Source organism: Pinus tabuliformis, chromosome 5_1 (assembly GCF_031772625.1).
Source record: "Pinus tabuliformis cultivar Carrire ecotype Pingquan chromosome 5_1, CPIR1, whole genome shotgun sequence".
Taxonomy (NCBI): domain Eukaryota; kingdom Viridiplantae; phylum Streptophyta; class Pinopsida; order Pinales; family Pinaceae; genus Pinus; species Pinus tabuliformis.
This window is the reverse complement of record NC_142305.1, coordinates 560,818,411-560,838,392: the sequence shown is the minus strand read 5'-3', so window position 1 is coordinate 560,838,392 and position 19,982 is coordinate 560,818,411. Positions and strand designations below refer to the sequence as shown.

The 19,982-nt window shown below is 37.3% G+C and overlaps 1 protein-coding gene across 1 annotated transcript; it reads right to left on the bottom strand.

Annotated features, from left to right (window-relative positions):
* Positions 1 to 1,077: 1,077 nt before the first annotated feature.
* Positions 1,078 to 2,960, bottom strand: LOC149166040 (putative anthocyanidin reductase). The gene is made up of 6 exons (XM_089432454.1): positions 2,773 to 2,960; positions 2,481 to 2,647; positions 2,076 to 2,285; positions 1,828 to 1,990; positions 1,407 to 1,611; positions 1,078 to 1,313 (listed from the first exon to the last, which is right to left on the bottom strand). Exons 1-6 carry the CDS (start codon positions 2,900 to 2,902, stop codon positions 1,169 to 1,171), a joined length of 1,020 nt encoding a protein of 339 aa, XP_089288580.1. The 5' UTR covers positions 2,903 to 2,960; the 3' UTR covers positions 1,078 to 1,168.
* Positions 2,961 to 19,982: the final 17,022 nt, after the last annotated feature.

Genomic DNA, 19,982 nt, shown 5'->3' with positions numbered 1-19,982 from the left:
TCAGAATTCCTTGAATACTTATCTATTACGAGTTGTTTATTTCGTGCAAATCAATAATCCTTCTGGAAGGTCTCACCACCCAGCCATGGACCTAGCAATCATGTCCACGGTCCCCCACCGAGCACTTCCTGCTCCTAACTGTGGAAATAAAGACAGTCGGGTATCTTGGGCGTCATGACTATTGTCCAGCCTCAAGTCCCATACCCACACGATTGTTTGGCATAAAATGAAATCTTCCCACTCGTATCACAACCCAGCTCAGGGAGAAACTTCTGCAGCCCCCTTGCTGGCCTTTCCTTTTCCCTTTTGGAGAAAAGTGGTGGCAATTGTTTCCAACTGCTCCAGGAGTTATTATAAGTATTTTTCTTTTCTTCTTGATTCTTTTTAATAATCTGTCCAAAGCCTTTAAAATAATAAATAACAATATTTGTTCTCGCTATTTTAGGCCCAATAGTTTAATAGTAACAAAAAATATAAATGCAATTTAAACTTAGTGAAAATAACTCATGATATCTAGGCGCATGTTACATTAATAAATGTTGATAGGCATCAAAACATCTAACTCATAATCAATCTATATTAACAATTTTTATTAAACAAACATAAAAATTAATCGAATTCTAATTTTTTCAGTATTTATTTTTGGGTAGACTAGCACCTATAAGGGATTTCAACTAGTGACCTATAACAAGCACAGCCTTCACGATCGACCCATTCACCATAAATCCATAGCTCAAGAGGCTTATTATTATTATTAATTATAAACAAGACTAATAAATGAATTAAACATATATACATTTAAAAAAAACATGTAACAAATTCTTAACTATGGAGCTTAAAAACTTTGTTACAATACCATGGGTCAATATCACAATTTATTAATAGCACATACCTAAAAAAACCATTAATCATTTTGACATAACATATCCATAAAATAATTTTTTTAACTAAACAATTTAATTAAAAAATGAAAATGACATAACCACATTTAATATCTTTAATTTATTACTATTACTAAAAATATTTTTAAATATTTCATAAAATTTAAATGACTACTATCCATCTAAAATGATATAATTAAAATTCTAAAATATAATTTTAATTTATTTATATTCAATTCCAACCCCTTTTGAACATATTTATAAAATAAGTATATCATTCGCGATAACTATTTCAGCAGTCCATAAGATTGAGCCGATTTGATTGTGTCATCCAAAATTTCTGCCGCGCCATACTTGAAAGAAAACCCCATATCCAAAAGTTTCTTTGAAGAAGTAGGAACACGAACAACATTATCATCTTCACCGTCGCTTCTGTCATAAAACCAAGTTTCCTCACCTTTTATATCAATATAATTCCACAAAAATATAACAAAAAAAACTTACATGATGGGAGACGCTACTTACTTGAATTTTGGAGTGAAATGTGGATGGAGTTTATGGATGAAAGCTGTTAACTGAGAAATGGTGAGAGAGGAAACACAACAAATATGTCGACCTTGTACTTTTTGTTGCTCCATCAAAAATATATGAGCCTCACATAAATCCTCGATATGAACCAGCGGTACTGATCCCAGAAACGACTCATTCAACTTCAATCCTTCATAATTGCCTGTAACATTTTCAACCGAAATTGTCATGCTGCCCTTAGTGTTTTAAACCAAAGTATTTTACATATTTTTCTGCCAAACCCTCTCCTCAACTCAAATAAAAGTGAGCTATCATTGGCCTGCTCCCTATTACTGGTCTGCTTGTTTCAGCTTTAGAAAGAAGTCCCATAGCAAAGACCTGAACATTTTAACGAACATATAACAAAAAGATTACTTACCTGTAATGGGGTCTAATAATAACCCACATGAATACGGAAATGTTGAGATAATGGCTAGCCCACCAACGTAACCCGATCCAATTGTCACAACCTCCATTTGGCCACTGTTTAACCCATACTCAATGGCTGCTTTCTCTGCCAAAGTCTTGGATATGTAATAGAACTGCACGCATGATAACCACGACCTGTAAGTTACACCATATTTGAGATGCAAATTTAACCATACTACTCACACTGTATATACGTACACTAATAGGGCTGGCTTTCCTGCGCATGAATTCCACTGGAGTCCAGTTTGACTCGTCGAGACTGGACCCAGTAATAAGCTCGCCTTCTTGATTGAGCGGACAAGCTGCTGCCACCGAAGAAGTATAAACCACACGCCTAACCGATTTAGCGCGTGAGCAGGATTTCAATACATTCAATACCCCTTTCAAAGCAGGCTGAACAAAATCATCCTGTCCCATAATTTTATACTTTTTATTAGGATTATCTCTCAAGAGTTTTTGATAAAGACAAGTTAAATTGCATAAATCAAGATGAAAATTAATGAAGACACAAGAAATATAAAATGTATACGCTGTTAAATCCCTTTTAATACCTTTCATGCTTCACAAATCAAATGTTAATAGAAATTTATGCATAAAAAGTACCTCAGAAGGCTTGGAGAAGTCCATAGGACTGGCCACGTCGAACACCCCATCACAGCCCTCCACCGCGGAATCAAAGGCACCCTCTTCGCTTAAATCCGCTTGGAAGAGCTTCAGTCTGTCTGCAGCACCAGGCAGCGACAACAGAGGCCCAGCTTTTGCCTTGTCATCTGCATGCACAAAAATACGAGAATAGCTCAAACCTAATTTCTTATCAGAGAGCGGGGAACAAACTGATTAATTAATAGCAGCTAATTTCTTATCAGATAGCGGCGAAAGAAACTGTATTACATACTAGGGTTCCTGAGGGTGGCGTTAACAGTGTAGCCTCTCTGGAGAAGATTCTTGACGAGCCATGATCCGATATACCCTCCTGCTCCTGTGACGCAAACCATCATGCCCACTTTACCTTCTTGGCCTTGCATTTTTCTGCACACAACAGACCGAATATGATATTGATATGCAAGTTGCAAAATGAGAGGCTGAGTGCAATATAAATATCCAATAACCATCCGGATTGTCAATTCCGAAATTATTCTAAAATCAAACTGAAAATAATGAGTGATTTCAACAAAAATCGAATTCAACCATTCATTTCTTCTCAACGCATTTGGTCATATCAACTCCTCACCTCTTTTCAACGTAATTCGTCATTCACTCAGTACGTTTCTAATTGGTGCATTGTTTTGGCTATTCATGCCTTTGGCATTTTCCATGATTTGTCAAATCTGCAACTTGTTGAAATCTAATTTCAACGCAGCCGTACGCTCCCCAAAACCGCCAGCAAAAACCACAAACCGGTTTAAAGATTTCTCGGACCGCCTACCTGCAGAGAATGGTTTTCGTACACAAGGGCCCGAGAAAATGTGGAGCTGACACATGGTTCAGCCCTGACGTAACGCAACGTCATTTTCTCGGAGGTTAAAGTTCAGCACTTGTTGGTCTTCCGATATTGCCCTCCACCGTCGGATGTGCTCCACTTTCTTCAACCGTTGATTGCCCGAAGCTGCTCCAAACCTGCATACGGCAAATATTAAATTCATAGCGTGGAGTAAATCTAAGTTTTGTTGACCATACGTTTAATTAATGAAATGTCATAGTGGTAGGTAGTATATTGATGTTTTCATATATTGCACGTAAATGTTTTTAATCGGAGGTATGGGCGCATATGCTCATTAACTAAGTATTGTAAGGGATATGGGTACGTAACCTTTTTTATGTTTTTTATGCGTTGACCATTTTTGAGTAATGGTATGTAAAAAGATCATTGACACGAGTTAAAAAAACAGATGAACGAGCCAAGGAAAAATATGCTCGTGGGTTGTAATGGTGGTGGTGTTGATTTTGTAAAACAGAGGTGTAAAAAAAAAAAAACCATGTGTGGTTTTGCACAGCAGTGCATAAAGGAAATGGTGGAGCGAGTTTTTGTAACTCTGTAAGTTTTTTTTTTACAGTAGTATGTAAAATTGTTTTACACCAGTAAATGTGAATGGAGGTTTTACAGCAGTAAATGTTAATGGGAATTTTTCCAGCAGTGTAAATTCTCATATGGAGACACAGTGAATGTTTTTTTTGTTTTAATGAATAGAAATATTTTATGGTGAAATCCTCTGTTCCTCAGTGAAATTTTTTTTAAGTCTTCTGTGCACAAAAGATCCTGGAGCAAAAGAAACAGAGCATTGCCTCTGTGTGTTTGAATATTTGGTTTTTGGTATTTTCCCCATTAAAAATACCCAACAGTGGTATCAGAGCAGGCTTAGGCTCTTTAAAAAAGTTAAAGAAGCTGAAGGGAGAAGGTTGTTGCTGCAGCAAAACTTCTCAGGCAGACAGAAGACTCAGACATCAAAGGATTCAGGTATTTCAAAAGTTTTTTTTGTGTTGCTGAAGAAACAGTCAGTGTTTTAAACACACAGTCAAGGATTTAGAGGCATAGATCAGAATACAAGGAATGGCCAGCACAAGCACTGGTATGGGTTTGTTTAACACCCAGCTCCCACAGTTTAATGGGAAAAACTATGACTACTGGGCAATAACCATGACAGCCCTGTTTGCCTCTCAAGATTTATGGGAAATAGTTGAGGAAGGTTTTGAAGAACCAGCAGATGAAACTGAGTTCAATGCATTAACTCAGGGAGAGAAGGATCTGCTGAAGAACAATAGGAAGAAGGACTCAAAAGCCCGTGTGTTGTTGTATCTAGCAGTAGACCAGAGTGTGTTTCCAAGGTTAGCAGCAGCTAAGACATCAAATGAAGCATGGCAAACCCTCAAGACAGCCTATCAAGGCATGGAGAGAGTGAAGACAGCAAAGCTACAATTGCTGACAAAGGATTTTGACAACTTGAACATGAAGGAGTCAGATAACATTGACTCATTCTTCACTCATGTGATTGGTGTAATCACACAAATGAGAACTCATGGAGAAACCATTGAAGACAGAAGGATTGTGGAGAAAATATTGAGGGTCTTACCCTCAAAGTTTGATGCCATAGTCACCACCATCGAAGAGACAAAGGATCTCTCAAGTTATTCAGTTGATGAGCTACATGCATCACTGATAACACATGAGCAGAGGTTGAGTAGGAATGAAAACTCATCTCTTGAGCAAGCCTTCAAGACCCAAATGTCCTTTGGAAGAGGAAGAGGTCAAGGCAAAGGAAACAAAAGAGGAAGAGACAGAAGCCAGAACAGAGGTGGAAGGAACAGCCCATCAAATGCACAAGGAAGAGGCAGCAATACAAATCAGAACCAAGGCCAAGGCAGCAGCCAACAAAGAGAACAGTGTCATGCTCAAGGACAAAGGTATGATAAATCTAATGTTCAATGCTATTATTGCAAAAAGTATGGACATTATGCAAGTGATTGTAGAAAGAAATAGCATGATATGAACAGTAGACAAAATGCAAATGTTACAAGAGAAAACAGCAGTCAAAATAATGTCCTGTTAGCTTGTAACATGGCTGAAACACATAGTGAAGACATATGGTTTTTAGACTCAGGGTGCAGCAACCATATGACAGGGAATATAGCCCTCTTTTCAGCCTTAAATCAGAATTTGAAATCAGAAGTCACACTAGGAACTGATAGTAAAGTGTCTGTTATGGGAAAAGGAGAAATAAAAATACTTTCAAAGCAAGGAGAAAGGAAAACCATAGCAGATGTATACTATGTCCCCGGAATGAGATGTAATCTCTTGAGTATTGGACAGCTTGTCCATAAGGGCTACAATGTTTTCTTTAAAAATGATGTGTGCACCATCATGGACATACCACCCAGCAAAAGATGCATTGCTGAAGTGAAGATGACAAGGAACAGGATGTTCCCTCTCCGGATCAGGGCAGACATGAAAAACAAAGGTGAAATTGCAGCAGTCACCCAAGAGGCCTTCCAAAGCGTGCCAAAGGATGAAAATTGGTTATGGCACTTGAGATTCGGGCATCTAAATTTTGGAGGTCTGAATTTGTTGAGCAGAAAAGGAATGGTAAAAGGATTACCATTGATAGAGAAACCGGACAGCCTATGTGAAGGCTGCATTTTGGGAAAACAACACAGAGAAAGTTTTCCATCAGGGAAGAGCATAAGGGCAAAGACACCCTTAGAGATTATCCACTCAGATTTGTGTGGACCAATGCAAGCTCCATCATTAGCTGGCAGCCTATATTTCTTGACATTCATTGATGATTTTACAAGAAAGACTTGGATATATTTCCTTAAAAACAAAAGTGAAGTGTTTGAGAAATTCCAAAACTTCAAAGCATTTGTTGAAAACCAAAGCGGGCTGCACATTAAAGTTTTGAGAACTGATAGAGGAGGTGAGTATATCTCAAATGAATTCCTAAAGTTTTGTAGAGAAAATGGAATTCACAAACAGTTTACAGCAAGGTACACTCCGCAGCAAAATGGAGTTGCTGAAAGGAAGAACAGGACCATCATGGATATGGCAAGGAGCATGTTGAAGGCAAAGCATTTGCCAAATGAGTATTGGGATGAAGCTGTACATTGTGCAGTGTATATTTTGAACAGGTGTCCTACAAAAGCAGTGATGAACAAAGTGCCAGAAGAGGCATGGAGTGGGAGAAAGCAAGGAGTCACCCACATGAGAGTTTTCGGGTGTGTGGCCTATGCACACATTCCAGATAAGCTAAGGAGGAAGTTGGACAGCAAAGGGGAGAAATGCATCTTCATTGGATACAGTGATGAATCCAAAGCCTACAGGCTGTACATTCCATCTACCAAGAAGTTCTTTGTCAGCAGGGATGTTCAATTCATTGAAGAAGAAGCTTGGGATGGAAGCATAGAGAAAACAATGAATGTCAAGAACTGTTTGTCTCATGATGAAGATGAAGAGGAAGTGGCTGAAATGCATCCCCAAACAGCAGCGCCAACACAAGGACAGCAAGGAACACCATTGAGGATCAATGAGAGTGCTTCTCCAAGCACACCACAAGGAGGAAATTCAAGTGCATCTTCAAGCACTTGCACACCAAGTGAAAGAGGTAAGAAGTTTAGAAATCTAAGTGAAATTTATGAAGAAGGAATGAATTCCTTATTTGCCTTGTTTTGTCATGTTGATGATCCTATTCATTTCGAAGATGCAATTAAAGATAGGAAATGGATAGAAGCTATGGATGAGGAGATGAATGCCATAGAGAGAAACAAAACATGGGATTTGGTTGAGTTACCAAAAGACAAAGAAGTTATTGGTGTGAAATGGGTCTACAAGACCAAGAGCAATGCTGAAGGCAAGATAGAAAGGCACAAGGCAAGGCTTGTTGTCAAAGGGTACAAGCAGCAATATGGAAGAGATTATGAGGAGACTTTCGCACCGGTTGCAAGAATGGAAACCGTGAGAGCAATGCTGTCCATAGCAGCACAAAACAAATGGAAAGTCTACCAAATGGATGTGAAATCAGCGTTCCTAAATGGAGTGTTAATGGAAGAGGTTTATGTTGAACAGCCTCTCGGCTATGAGAAGAAAGGTGAAGAGCACAAAGTGTGCAAATTGAAGAAAGCTCTTTATGGGCTGAAGCAAGCGCCAAGAGCATGGTACAGCCGGATAGATTCATATCTATTAGATAATGAATTTGACAAATGTGAAGGAGAACCCACAGTCTACATCAAGGAAAAAGATGGTAAAATTTTAATTGTTGTTTTGTATGTTGATGATGTGATTTTCACAGGTAATGATGATCAGCTCATTAAAAATTTTAAATCAGTCATGAAGGATGAATTTGAAATGACTGACATGGGTTTCTTGAGATACTTCTTAGGCATAGAAGTAGATCAAAATGAAAAAGGAATTTTTATATCTCAAGCAAGATATGTAAATCAAGTTCTGGGCAGATTTAACATGCAAGAATGCAAGGCAGCAATCACTCCCACAGTGATGGGATTAAAGCTCAGCAGAGAGGACAGCAGCAAGGATTTTGATCCTAGTTTGTATAAAAGTATTGTGGGCAGCCTTATGTATTTAACAGCTACTAGGCCTGATTTAATGTATGCTGTTAGTTTAATTTCCAGGTTCATGGAGAGGCCAAAGGAGGCACATTGGCAGGCAGCAAAGAGAATTTTGAGGTATGTCAAAGGCACCAAAATGTTTGGAATTTTATATCATGCCTCAGAACATTCAGATTTGGTTGGATACACAGACAGCGATTGGGCTGGAAGTGTAGATGATCGGAAGAGCACTTCCGGTTATGTTTTTAATATGGGCTCAGGAGCCATTTCATGGGCTTCTAAGAAGCAGTCCATTGTAGCATTGTCTACAGCAGAGGCTGAATATGTGGCAGCTACAGCAGCAGCATGTCAAGGAGTTTGGATGAGAAGAATGTTGAGAAGCTTAGGCCAAGAGCAGGCAAAAACGACAGTGATCTTTTGTGACAATAGCTCTGCTATTGCATTGTCAAAGAATTCAGTGTTTCATAAGAGAACGAAACACATTGATACAAGGTTTCACTACATCAGAGAATTGGTGAACAATGGAGAAATTGTCCTAGAACATTGCAGGACTCAAGAACAGGTTGCAGACATCTTGACAAAGCCACTTGATCAGAAGAGCTTTGAATTTTTGAGAAAGTGTCTCGGTATGACCGAATGCCCAGCTGTTGAAATTAAAGGGGAGTGTTGAAATCTAATTTCAACGCAGCCGTACGCTCCCCAAAACTGCCAGCAAAAACCACAAACCGGTTTAAAGATTTCTCGGACCGCCTACCTGCAGAGAATGGTTTTCGTACACAAGGGCCCGAGAAAATGTGGAGCTGACACGTGGTTCAGCCCTGACGTAACGCAACGTCATTTTCTCGGAGGTTAAAGTTCAGCACTTGTTGGTCTTCCGATATTGCCCTCCACCGTCGGATGTGCTCCACTTTCTTCAACCGTTGATTGCCCGAAGCTGCTCCAAACCTGCATACGGCAAATATTAAATTCATAGCGTGGAGTAAATCTAAGTTTTGTTGACCATACGTTTAATTAATGAAATGTCATAGTGGTAGGTAGTATATTGAAGTTTTCATATATTGCACGTAAATGTTTTTAATCGGAGGTATGGGCGCATATGCTCATTAACTAAGTATTGTAAGGGATATGGGTACGTAACTTTTTTTATGTTTTTTATGCGTTGACCATTTTTGAGTAATGGTATGTAAAAAGATCATTGACACGAGTTAAAAAAACAGATGAACGAGCCAAGGAAAAATATGCTCGTGGGTTGTAATGGTGGTGGTGTTGATTTTGTAAAACAGAGGTGTAAAAAAAAAAAAACCATGTGTGGTTTTGCACAGCAGTGCATAAAGGAAATGGTGGAGCGAGTTTTTGTAACTCTGTAAGTTTTTTTTTTACAGCAGTATGTAAAATTGTTTTACACCAGTAAATGTGAATGGAGGTTTTACAGCAGTAAATGTTAATGGGAATTTTTCCAGCAGTGTAAATTCTCATATGGAGACACAGTGAATGTTTTTTTTGTTTTAATGAATAGAAATATTTTATGGTGAAATCCTCTGTTCCTCAGTGAAATTTTTTTTAAGTCTTCTGTGCACAAAAGATCCTGGAGCAAAAGAAACAGAGCATTGCCTCTGTGTGTTTGAATATTTGGTTTTTGGTATTTTCCCCATTAAAAATACCCAACACAACTTTTCTTCATTTGGCATTTTCCATGATTTGTCAAATCTGCAACTTTTCTTCAAAAGTATATGCAACTTTTTCCTCAAAAAGCATCATTAGTACTTCATATTTATACTCGAAAATCATTTCGAGACACGTCATAGATTCCAATATTATTTGTGTTTTCTCACTCGATAAAGGGAGTTCATAAGTACTTAGTTTCAAAATTTTGGTTGAAGCAATCTTGACATAAAGAGTTTATATGATGTTAGAGCTGACTTAAAGGGAATATAAAAGTTTCGAACATTTACAAAGCAAAATTATTGAGAAGAATAATTGCTTGCTCTTAGTAAATACTTGATACCTAAGAGAGCCGAGGTTGGGGAAGTCCATAGGATTAGCAAAGTGGGACAACGCTCTACCACATAATCAAAGATACCACTTCAGGTTAATATGCTTATGGAGTACGCATGACACCCTATACATTCAACTACGTCCAAAGGAAGATTTTTTTTTCCAATAGAATTATTTTTCGATCTTAATGTTTTGATGCTGTTTGATTTCTAATTGAGTTATATAAAAATTTTAAGTTTTTACATTAATATTTTTGAAATTAACATAATTTTTATTTTATTTTATTTTTAATGGTATTTTAGAAGTTTTTTTAAGATTTTAAATTGATATAAAAATTTCAGAGAACTTTCTTAAGAAAATAAAAATGGTTAGGTTTTGGGGTAAAACTTGAAACTAATATTAATTAATTTTATTTTTTCCACTAACTTAGAATAAACATGTTAGTAGTACAAAATCCCAAAACATTTAGTAAAGGCAAAAATATATGTCTTTGTAAAATATAGTGGGCCAATTTTCCACCTTTAAAATTAAAATAAAAACGCCTTATCGTTAACACTATATCTTTTCCCCCCGGATGCGGGTGTCCATCATGCATGAATGGCAGGTGGCCATTAAGGCTTTCCCGCGCCTCTATACCTGTCTCAAGGCCGAGGCAGCGAGCAGGTACAAGACAACGATGGCGATAAGAAACTATTCAATGCTTCAGGCAAACGACATTAAGGAATGGCAGAGCACGGTCGAGGTTGCATTTAAGTCGAGCAAGCCTGCTCCGGTCTCGAGGAGATCTGGTGTAATGGAGTCTGGTACGAGGCATTTGGTGAGGGCGAAGTCCTGGTTATATACCAACACCGCTCAGACCTGCAATGTTCAGGGAATGTTGTTTGAAGTGGGAGGCGGGCAAAATATTGCTCTGCAATATTGTCTCAAGGAAACTGAGCAGAGTCTCAAGGCGCTCAGGTTGGAAACAGTTATGCGTCGAAGGGGCGTGCCTCGCCGCGGTGGTCGTTCAGGGGTTCGCTATGGGATTGAAGGGGAGGAACCGCACCCAATAGCACCTATGGCAGCCATTTCCCCCTCATCATCCAGCTCTGAGGAGGAATTTTTGCTATTGCCGGATTCCTATCAGTCTTTCCGCCTCCGCATTCCCAGAGGGATCCTTCAGTCGGATGTTATGGTCAATTTCTCTGTGTATCTTTCAGAAGCGCCTCCAATTAACCCCTCATGGTCCTCCCCTGCTTCCGACAGTCTCCAGAGCAGCGAAATTCTTCTGGGGATATGCAAGGAAGAGTGCATAGGATGCCCCGTCCGCGGGCACCCATAGAACAAGTCGACCAGCCTCAGCAGGCTCAGAACCAGGCAAACTCAATTCGTGATGAATCAGTGCAAGAAATTCAGCCATTAATAAACTGTGTCCAGAATAGGAATGCGGAACAGGATTCAGCTCATCTGGGTTCGGAGGGGCATCTTCAGGTGGATGAGGAGTCTGTCATATGGCTTGATCCGCCCAGCCCGATGCAAAGGCAACCGCCAACATCGCCAAGTTACCCTACCTGAATATGTTCGAAGGCGTTTCTCCAGGTTTTTGCATTTTTGTATTTTTGCTCTTGTCTTTGTTGGTCAAATCCTCAATCTCGCTCAGTTCCTGTTCTCAGCCCTACAGTGGCAGCTTGTTAAAAGTTCGAGTCAGCAAGGTAATAGAGTCTGTTTTTGGCCATCCAGAACTGTAATGTTGTCCAAGGGGCTCATTTGGACAATCATTGTAATGCTGTCTCAGAGGTCTGCTAGTCTGTCCCAGTTGTCTCTGTTAGAGGGTGGCCTCGTCCCCCTTGGTTGCTGTAAATTATGTAAATATTTCTCTTGCTTAATATAGAAGTTACTTTTACCCAGAAAAAAAACACTATATCTTTTCCCAAAAGTTTGTTTTGAATTTCTCTATTTTGATGTAATTATGATATTTATAATAGTAAATTATGTATATTCAAAATTTGCCTTCTTTAAAATAAAAATAAAAGCTCTTTATAGTTAACACCATATAGTTTCCCAATACTTTGTTTTCCATTTTTATATAATTTGTTTTAAGTTTTTATATTTTGATGTAACTAAGTCATGATGTTATGTTCTATCCCTTTGCTATATGTTTATGTCAAAGTTATGTGCATATTTTGTCCCTCTGATTTCATTAAATAGTGTGTTTTTCCTTTAGTAACATTGGTTAAAAATCGAAGACCAAGATAAAACAAAGAATGGTAAGAAAGTGACCATACGGTAAATTCGATTCAAGTATGTACGCAAACCATGATATCTATAAAAAGGATAGTGTTTCTTTTAAGTAGGATAAATAGGTCCAGAATAAATATATTTCTCTCAAAAATAGAGACAACTATACTTGGTAGATTGCAGAAAAAGTTTGTGATAAATACACGATGAACATTTGTTATTTTTAAAGAAGGACAATTACCTCTAATTTTGTTTAATGGTTCTACTCCAACATATCAAGAAAACATTATTGCCGGAAGTGCGGTGTCCATTATGACTACTAGTTTTTTAATCCATATAATTTGTAATGATTTTTATTTATGTAATCTCCACAATAGTTTTCAATTTAATTCTAACCTTTTATACATGTACAAATGATTTTATGGATATTGAATATTCAATTTATTTAGATCTACATGATAATAGTAAGCATGTGAAGTATGGTCCTCAACCATTTATTAAATTTAAGTATTATCAATTGAAAATTTACTTAAGCAATTAAACATGAAATCTAAGATTATGAAAGAGATTTTCAATTTGAAAAATAAAATATTATAATATAAAATTCTAAAATTTAAAAATATTAATCACTTTAATTTTACTTCCACTTATGACTATTGTTTCTTATTTAATAATAAATCAAAATCACATTATAAGAAATTTTTTTTTTCCTCTTATACACAATAATATAGAGAGTTTATATAAACCTTACCATGTTTTGATGAAGTGATTGATTTCCATCATTGAATTGATTTTATTATCTATATAGTATTTTTTTTGCAAAGTCTATCATTAAATTTATATGTTGTTTGTTTGGGGCAATTTTCTTTTATTAGGCTTAATAAAATAATATATCTTTCTTTAATCTTAAGGCAACTCAATTAGTGATAGTTGTGAAAATGAAATCTTATATGCAAAAAAAATTCAAATTCAAATTCTTAATTCACTTGGTAGACAATATATATATATATATATATAAATTCCTAAAACTAATAGTTAAAATCCACATATTGTCAAACAAGTACAAAATCATCCCAATTACCTAGCACTCTTAAAACAACATATATCTCTCGTTTTTTATATATTTTTTACTTCCCATTTTAAACGTTGATGTGCCTTTCCATGTGAGCGCCATTTTGTTGGTTTGCATCAATTTCCAAAATCCCAACTATTTGAATCTCTGGATGGCATAATGAAGTGTGTTCGCCATCAAAATGTAGTCACAATGAGCCAGTATTACTTGTTAGACGTGTTTAGCAGCAATATGTGTACGAAGGATCCGTGTATGTCGACATGCATGATGAGTTACACTTTTCAGTGTGTAGCTTATCATAGTGGGTTTTATATTTATGGGTGTGTTGATGGGTAAAATAAATTTTCATTATACCTTTCTCTTATGGTAGTGGGTGGGTTAGTATTGGTTAGGTTAGTATCATTGTTTTAAATATATGTGGATCAAATATTATATTTCTTAACTTCAACAACGTGTGATTAACGTATGCCCCAGTTGTGAAGTTGTTAGATGGAATGGATTCTTTGTTAAATGGAATTTATTTTTATTTTTTGCGGGTTTTTTTTTTTTTTTATAAAGATTTTGATAATGTTGACACTTAATCAAAGAGATTGGGTGTACAACTGTAATTAATGTAAATAAATAATATAGAAGATAGAGAGTCATCGAGAGATGAACCGAATAGTCACTTCCTCTTGTATATAATAATGAACAACCTGAATGAATAAAATGAGTTCTGATTTGAGGAGTTACCTCCTGGTCTAACATGGTATCAGAGCAGCCGCCATTTTTTGGCTTCCTTTTTAATTTGTAATTCCTATTTTGTTTTTTCTTTGTTTTGCATCTTTTGCAAGCTGACATTTCTGTCAAATCCCTGTGAAATCTCCTTTATCGTTAAATACATTCATTGAAATGTGTTGCATTGGAGCTAGCTGTTGAAGCCGAAGGTGCTATAATGACTTGGATTTCCTCCTGCTCTGAGTATGGTATATATACCCTTTCGCGTTGAAGAACCATATATCCTTTTTCGTACTCACATATATCATTTTTCGTATTCCCTTGAGCTGGATCTCAAGTATTATAAACTCATATATATAAATATCGTCGGGTCCACCTTTTAATTGTATATCGCAAATCTCTTGCCCCGATCAATACTGCTACATGTTTGTGATGCGATCATACCCTTCATTAAACCCGCTCGGACACAGTTCCTGAGGTTTCACTTTATCTGGCTTATTCTCTGTCGTTGATCTCAACCTCCAGATCTGATGGCTAACATTGATTTTGGGGGGGACCACTTGCATAGCGGTTACCCACCTAAAAAATTCCTTTTAATCTCCACCATTGATGATCACCTCCAAATCCGACGGTTTATAGCAATTTCGGGTGCATTAGTTGCACGAGAGTTACTCGCCCGATACGAGCGATTTTTCTCTCTCCCCTAATCGCTATGTGTCAATCGCTTAATGGAATCAGGCGCTCCCCTCTCAATACCACTTACCATTTTTTATCCGCCCAAAATCCCGCTTATAACCTGAAATCTACCTTTAACTGTGGTTATCGCCCCGACTTGTTTTTTATTGCGATAGTCGTTGGTCGCTTACCATCAACGGCCCTCCTCTGTTCATCTCCTCTACTCATCTCCTCCATTCATCTCCCCCGCTCATCTCCGTCGTTCATCTCTGCCATACAGAGCAACAAAATAACTATAGCTACAGTCAGACTCTGATATTCGGGTGAATGTTGAATGTTGTTAAGTTGAACATTGTTGGTATAACAATCATTTTACAAGTAAAATTTTGCAGCAGCAATATTTTTCTCCACTGTACACAGATTTTACAATGCATTCAATTATATCTATTGTGGGAGTAGTTCTCAATGGAAAGGAGAATTATCTTGAATGGTAGCGCAAAATCCAACACAATCTCATTTTTAATGAGCTATGGAAAGGAGTGTGTGTTGGAGAAGGAGACCGAGCACCAGTCCAACCTACCTCAGACAAGGAGCTTGCCATTTGGGAAAATAAGAACAAAAAAGCCTATGCATTAATTGCAGCATCAGTAAGTGAAGAGGTGATTCGACACATTTCACCATTTCCAAATGCATTTAAAGCCTTACAAAAGCTGAAGGAACTCTATGACTCACACTATGCACTTGAAGTTGTTCAACTCATGATTAAACTCTTCACCCTTGAATTACAAAATAACAATCCTCTTACTCTTGCATCTAAAGTAAAATATATAATGCATGAAATCAAAGTCACTAAGGTTGAATTGGATATTCCTCTGATCGCTTTTCTCAAGGCACTTTTTCCTACTTACTCCAATTATCTTGAGTCATTGCAAGAAAATGGAAATCTCAAAGATATTACCTTTGACTCCCTTGTGAAAAAAATTGTTGAAAGAGAGAAAGCTTTCGGAAAGAATACAACCCATGAATCTTATGAAGAGGCTATGTGCCTTGCTCATAAAGAAAAGAATCTTGCCCATGATTCTTCTAGAGGAAGAGGTGGTCGAAGAGGAAGAGGAAGATATTTTAGAGGCAGGGGCGGTAGACACTCTCAAGGAGAAAATTCAGATTTGCACTAGATACTGAAAAAGAAATGGATCACATGATGCCTCCACATGCAAGTAACATTGGGACAAAATTGAGCAGCAAAGAAACCAACCCAAAGGTAAAACTAACGACATAGACAAAGGTAAAGCACCTGAATTTGCTCATTATGTTGTGGCACAATGTAATATTGGAGTAAATGAAGAATTTTTTAATGCTTCACTTGCTTCTTTGAAAAATGATTAGTTGCTTGATTCAGGGACAACTTGCCACATGACTCATAGAAAAGAGTTTTTTAAAGAATTTACTGACAATGTTGATGGAGCAGTATACTTTGCAGACCAATCAAAACTCAAGCCATCAGGGCTTGGCACAGACAGGCTTAAATTGCCTAGTCTTCCAGACTTTCTTCTGCATCATGTTCTATATCTCCCACAGCTGAGAAGAAACTTTTTGTCCTTGGTCCACATCCGCTAGCAAGGTCACTCCATTAATATGTTTGATGGCAAGCTTGAGGTGACAAAAGCATCTGACCACTCACTTGTCATGATGGGGATAGAAGAAGAAAGGCTTCTCAAGCTACAGGGTACCTCTGCTCGTGCACAACATTTCTCATACAATTCTCATTATGAAGAAGGTACATTTCCATCATGTTTATTATGGCATGCTAGATTTGGACACTTGAACTATGATAGCCTCCACTTGTTGAAGAAAACCGGTGTTACTGGTTTGCCTACAATTCCTAGGAAGCTTAAGCAATGTGATGCTTGCATTCTAGGAAAGCATAGCAAACATTCCTTTCACGATTCACACCCCAGAGCACATAGAAAACTTGAACTCATTCATTCAGATTTATGTGTTCCAATGCTTGTCACTTCTGCAAATGGAAATAAATATATGATGACATTTATTGATGACTACACTAGAATGTGTTGGGTTTATTTATTGAAGAACAAATTTGATGCTTTTCAAACATTCAAGAACTTTCATGCATAGATTGAAAATGATGCACAATCTCATATTGGCTCCATTCGCACTGATAATGGAAAAGGATACACTTCAAATGAATTTTAAAACTATCTTCGCCAACATGGGATCAAACATCAAACAATTGTTCTTTATAATCCCCAACAGAATGGTGTAGCTGAAAGAATGAATAGGTCAATCTTAAATATGGTATGCTCCATGTTGTTCTTTAAAAATGTAAAAATGATGTTTTGGGCTGATGCAGTTCTATGTGCTGTATATATAAAGAATAGATGTCCATCTAATGCTATCAGAAACAAGACTCCTTAAGAAATGTGGTATGGGCACATTCCTTCGGTAAAGCATCTCAGGGTCTTTGGTTCCACCTGTTATGCCTTGATACCAAAGGTACATAGAAACAGACTTTGTGTAAGAAGTCGTAAGTGTATCTTCCTGGGGTATTGAAACACCTCCGCAAAATACCGTATCTATGATGAAGTCAAAAAAAAAATTGTTGTATCTAGAGATGTAATATTTCTTGAATCATCCAAAACTAACAATGTTGTTGAAAGACAACTTGATCAATTGGATAGATTCACAAATGCAAAATGATTTCAAGAATTTGATAATCAAATTCCACATCTTGAAGGGGGGATTCAATTATATCTATTGTGGGAGTAGTTCTCAATGGAAAGGAGAATTATCTTGAATGGTCGCGGAAAATCCAACACACTCTCATTTTTAATGAGCTATGGAAAGGATTGTGTGTTGGAGAAGGAGACGAAGTGCCAGTCCAACCTACCTCGGACAAGGAGCTTTCCATTTGGGAAAATAAGAACAGAAAAGCCTATGCATTGATTGCAGCATCAGTAAGTGAAGAGGTGAGTCGACACGTTTCACCATTTTCAAATGCATTTGAAGCCTTACAAAAGCTAAAGGAACTCTATGACTCACACTATGCACTTGAAGTTGTTGAACTCATGATTAAACTCTTCACCCTTGAATTACAAAATAACAATCCTCTTACTGTTGCATCTAAAGTAAAATCTATAATGCATGATACCAAAGTCACTAAGGTTGAATTGGATATTCCTCTGATCGCTTTTCTCAAGGCACTTTATCCTACTTACTCCAATTATCTTGAGTTATTGCAAGCAGATGGAAATCTCAAAGATATTACTTATGACTCCCTTGTGAAAAAAATTGTTGAAAGAAAGAAAGCTTTTGGAAAGAAGACAACCCATGAATCTTATGAAGAGGCTATGTGCCTTGCTCATAAAGAAAAGAATCTTGTCCGTGATTCTTCCATAGGAAGAGGTGGTCGAAGAGGAAGAGGAAGATATTTTAGAGGCAGGGGTGGCAGACACTCTCAAGGAGAAAAGTCAGATTTGCACTGCATACGCTGCAAAAGAAATGGATCACATGATGCCTCCACATGCAAGTTACCTTGGGACAAAATTGAGTAGCAAAGAAACCAACCCAAAGGTAAAACTAATGACACAGACAAAGGTAAAGCACCTGAATCTACTCATTATGTTGTGGCACAATGTAATATTAGAGTAAATGAAGAATTTTTTAATGCTTCACTTGCTTCTTCGAAAAATGATTGGTTACTTGACTCAGGAACAACTTGCCACATGACTCATAGAAAAGAGTTTTTTAAAGAATTTACTGACAATGTTGATGGAGCAGTATATTTTGCAGACCAATCAAAACTCAAGCCATCAGGGCTTGGCACAGATAGGCTTAAATTGCCTGGTCTTCCAGACTTTCTTCTACATCATGTTCTATATCTCCCACAGCTGAGAAGAAACTTGTTGTCCTTGGTCCACATCCGCCAGCAAGGTCACTCCATTGATATGTTTGATGGCAAGCTTGAGGTGACAAAAGCATCTGACCACTCACTTGTCATGATGGGGATAGAAGAAGAAAGGCTTCTCAAGCTGCAGGGTACCTCTACTCATGCACAACATTTCTCATACAATTCTCATTATGAAGAAGGTACATTTCCATCAGGTTTATTATGACATGCTAGATTTGGACACTTCAACTATGATAGCCTCCGCTTGTTGAATAAAACTCGTGTTGCCGGTTTGCCTACAATTCCTAGGAAGCTTAAGAAATGTGATGCTTGCATTCTAGGAAAGCATAGCAAACATTCCTTTCATGATTCACACCCTAGAGCACATAGAAAACTTGAACTCATTCATTCAGATTTATGTGGTCCAATGCCCGTCTCTTCTGCAAATGGAAATAAATATATGATGACATTTATTGATGACTACACTAGAATGTGTTGGGTTTATTTATTGAAGAACAAATCCGATGCTTTTCAAACATTCAAGAACTTTCATGCATGGATTGAAAATGATGCACAATCTTATATTGGCTCCATTTGCACTGATAATGGAAAAGAATACACTTCAAATGAATTTTAAAACTATCTTCGCCAACATGGGATCAAACATCAAACAACTGTGCTTTATAATCCCCAATAGAATGGTGTAGCTGAAAGAATGAATAGGACAATCTTAAATATGGTACGCTCCATGTTGTTCTTTAAAAATGTAAAAATGATGTTTTGGGCTAATGCAGTTCTATGTGCTGTATATATAAAGAATAGATGTCTATCTAATGCTATCAGAAACATGACTCCTTATGAAATGTGGAATGGGCACATTCCTTCGGTAAAGCATCTCAGGGTCTTTGGTTCCACCTGTTATGCCTTGATACCAAAGGTACATAGAAACAAACTTTGTGTAAGAAGTCGTAAGTGTATCTTCCTGGGGTATTGAAACACCTCCGCAACATACTGTATCTATGATGAAGTCAACAAAAAATTTGTTGTATCTAGAGATGTAATCTTTCTTGAATCATCCAAAACTAACAATGTTGTTGAAAGGCAACTTTATCGCTTGGATAGATTCACAAATGCAAAATCATTTCAAGAATTTGATAATTAGATTCCACATCTTGAAGGGGGGATTCCTATACTAGATCAATCTGTGAAATATTCTTCTAAATCACTCTCTCCCCTACATGAAACTCCAACAAGAAATGATACTTTGAGTGATGTGATTGATAGAATTGGGAGACTCAATCATGATTCAGTCCCAACTCAATCAATGGAGTAGCCTGAACCATATGAGAAAGGTCCCCCAAAGTGGCTAACAGAGACACTAGAAAGTGTTCGTCCTGATGATGTTGTAAAGACAGGAACTAGAAATTCAAATAGGAAAAATGGAGGTAATGTAGATGACTCTGATTCA

Coding starts and splice junctions, on each gene's coding strand:
- LOC149166040 (XM_089432454.1), bottom strand. CDS start 2,902: ATGCAAGGCCAAGAAGGTAAAGTGGGCATGATGGTTTGCGTCACAGGA. Junction 2,648..2,772: donor CGCCACCCTCAGGAACCCTA/GTATGTAATACA, acceptor TTGTGCATGCAG/ATGACAAGGCAAAAGCTGGG. Junction 2,286..2,480: donor ACTTCTCCAAGCCTTCTGAG/GTACTTTTTATG, acceptor ATTATGGGACAG/GATGATTTTGTTCAGCCTGC.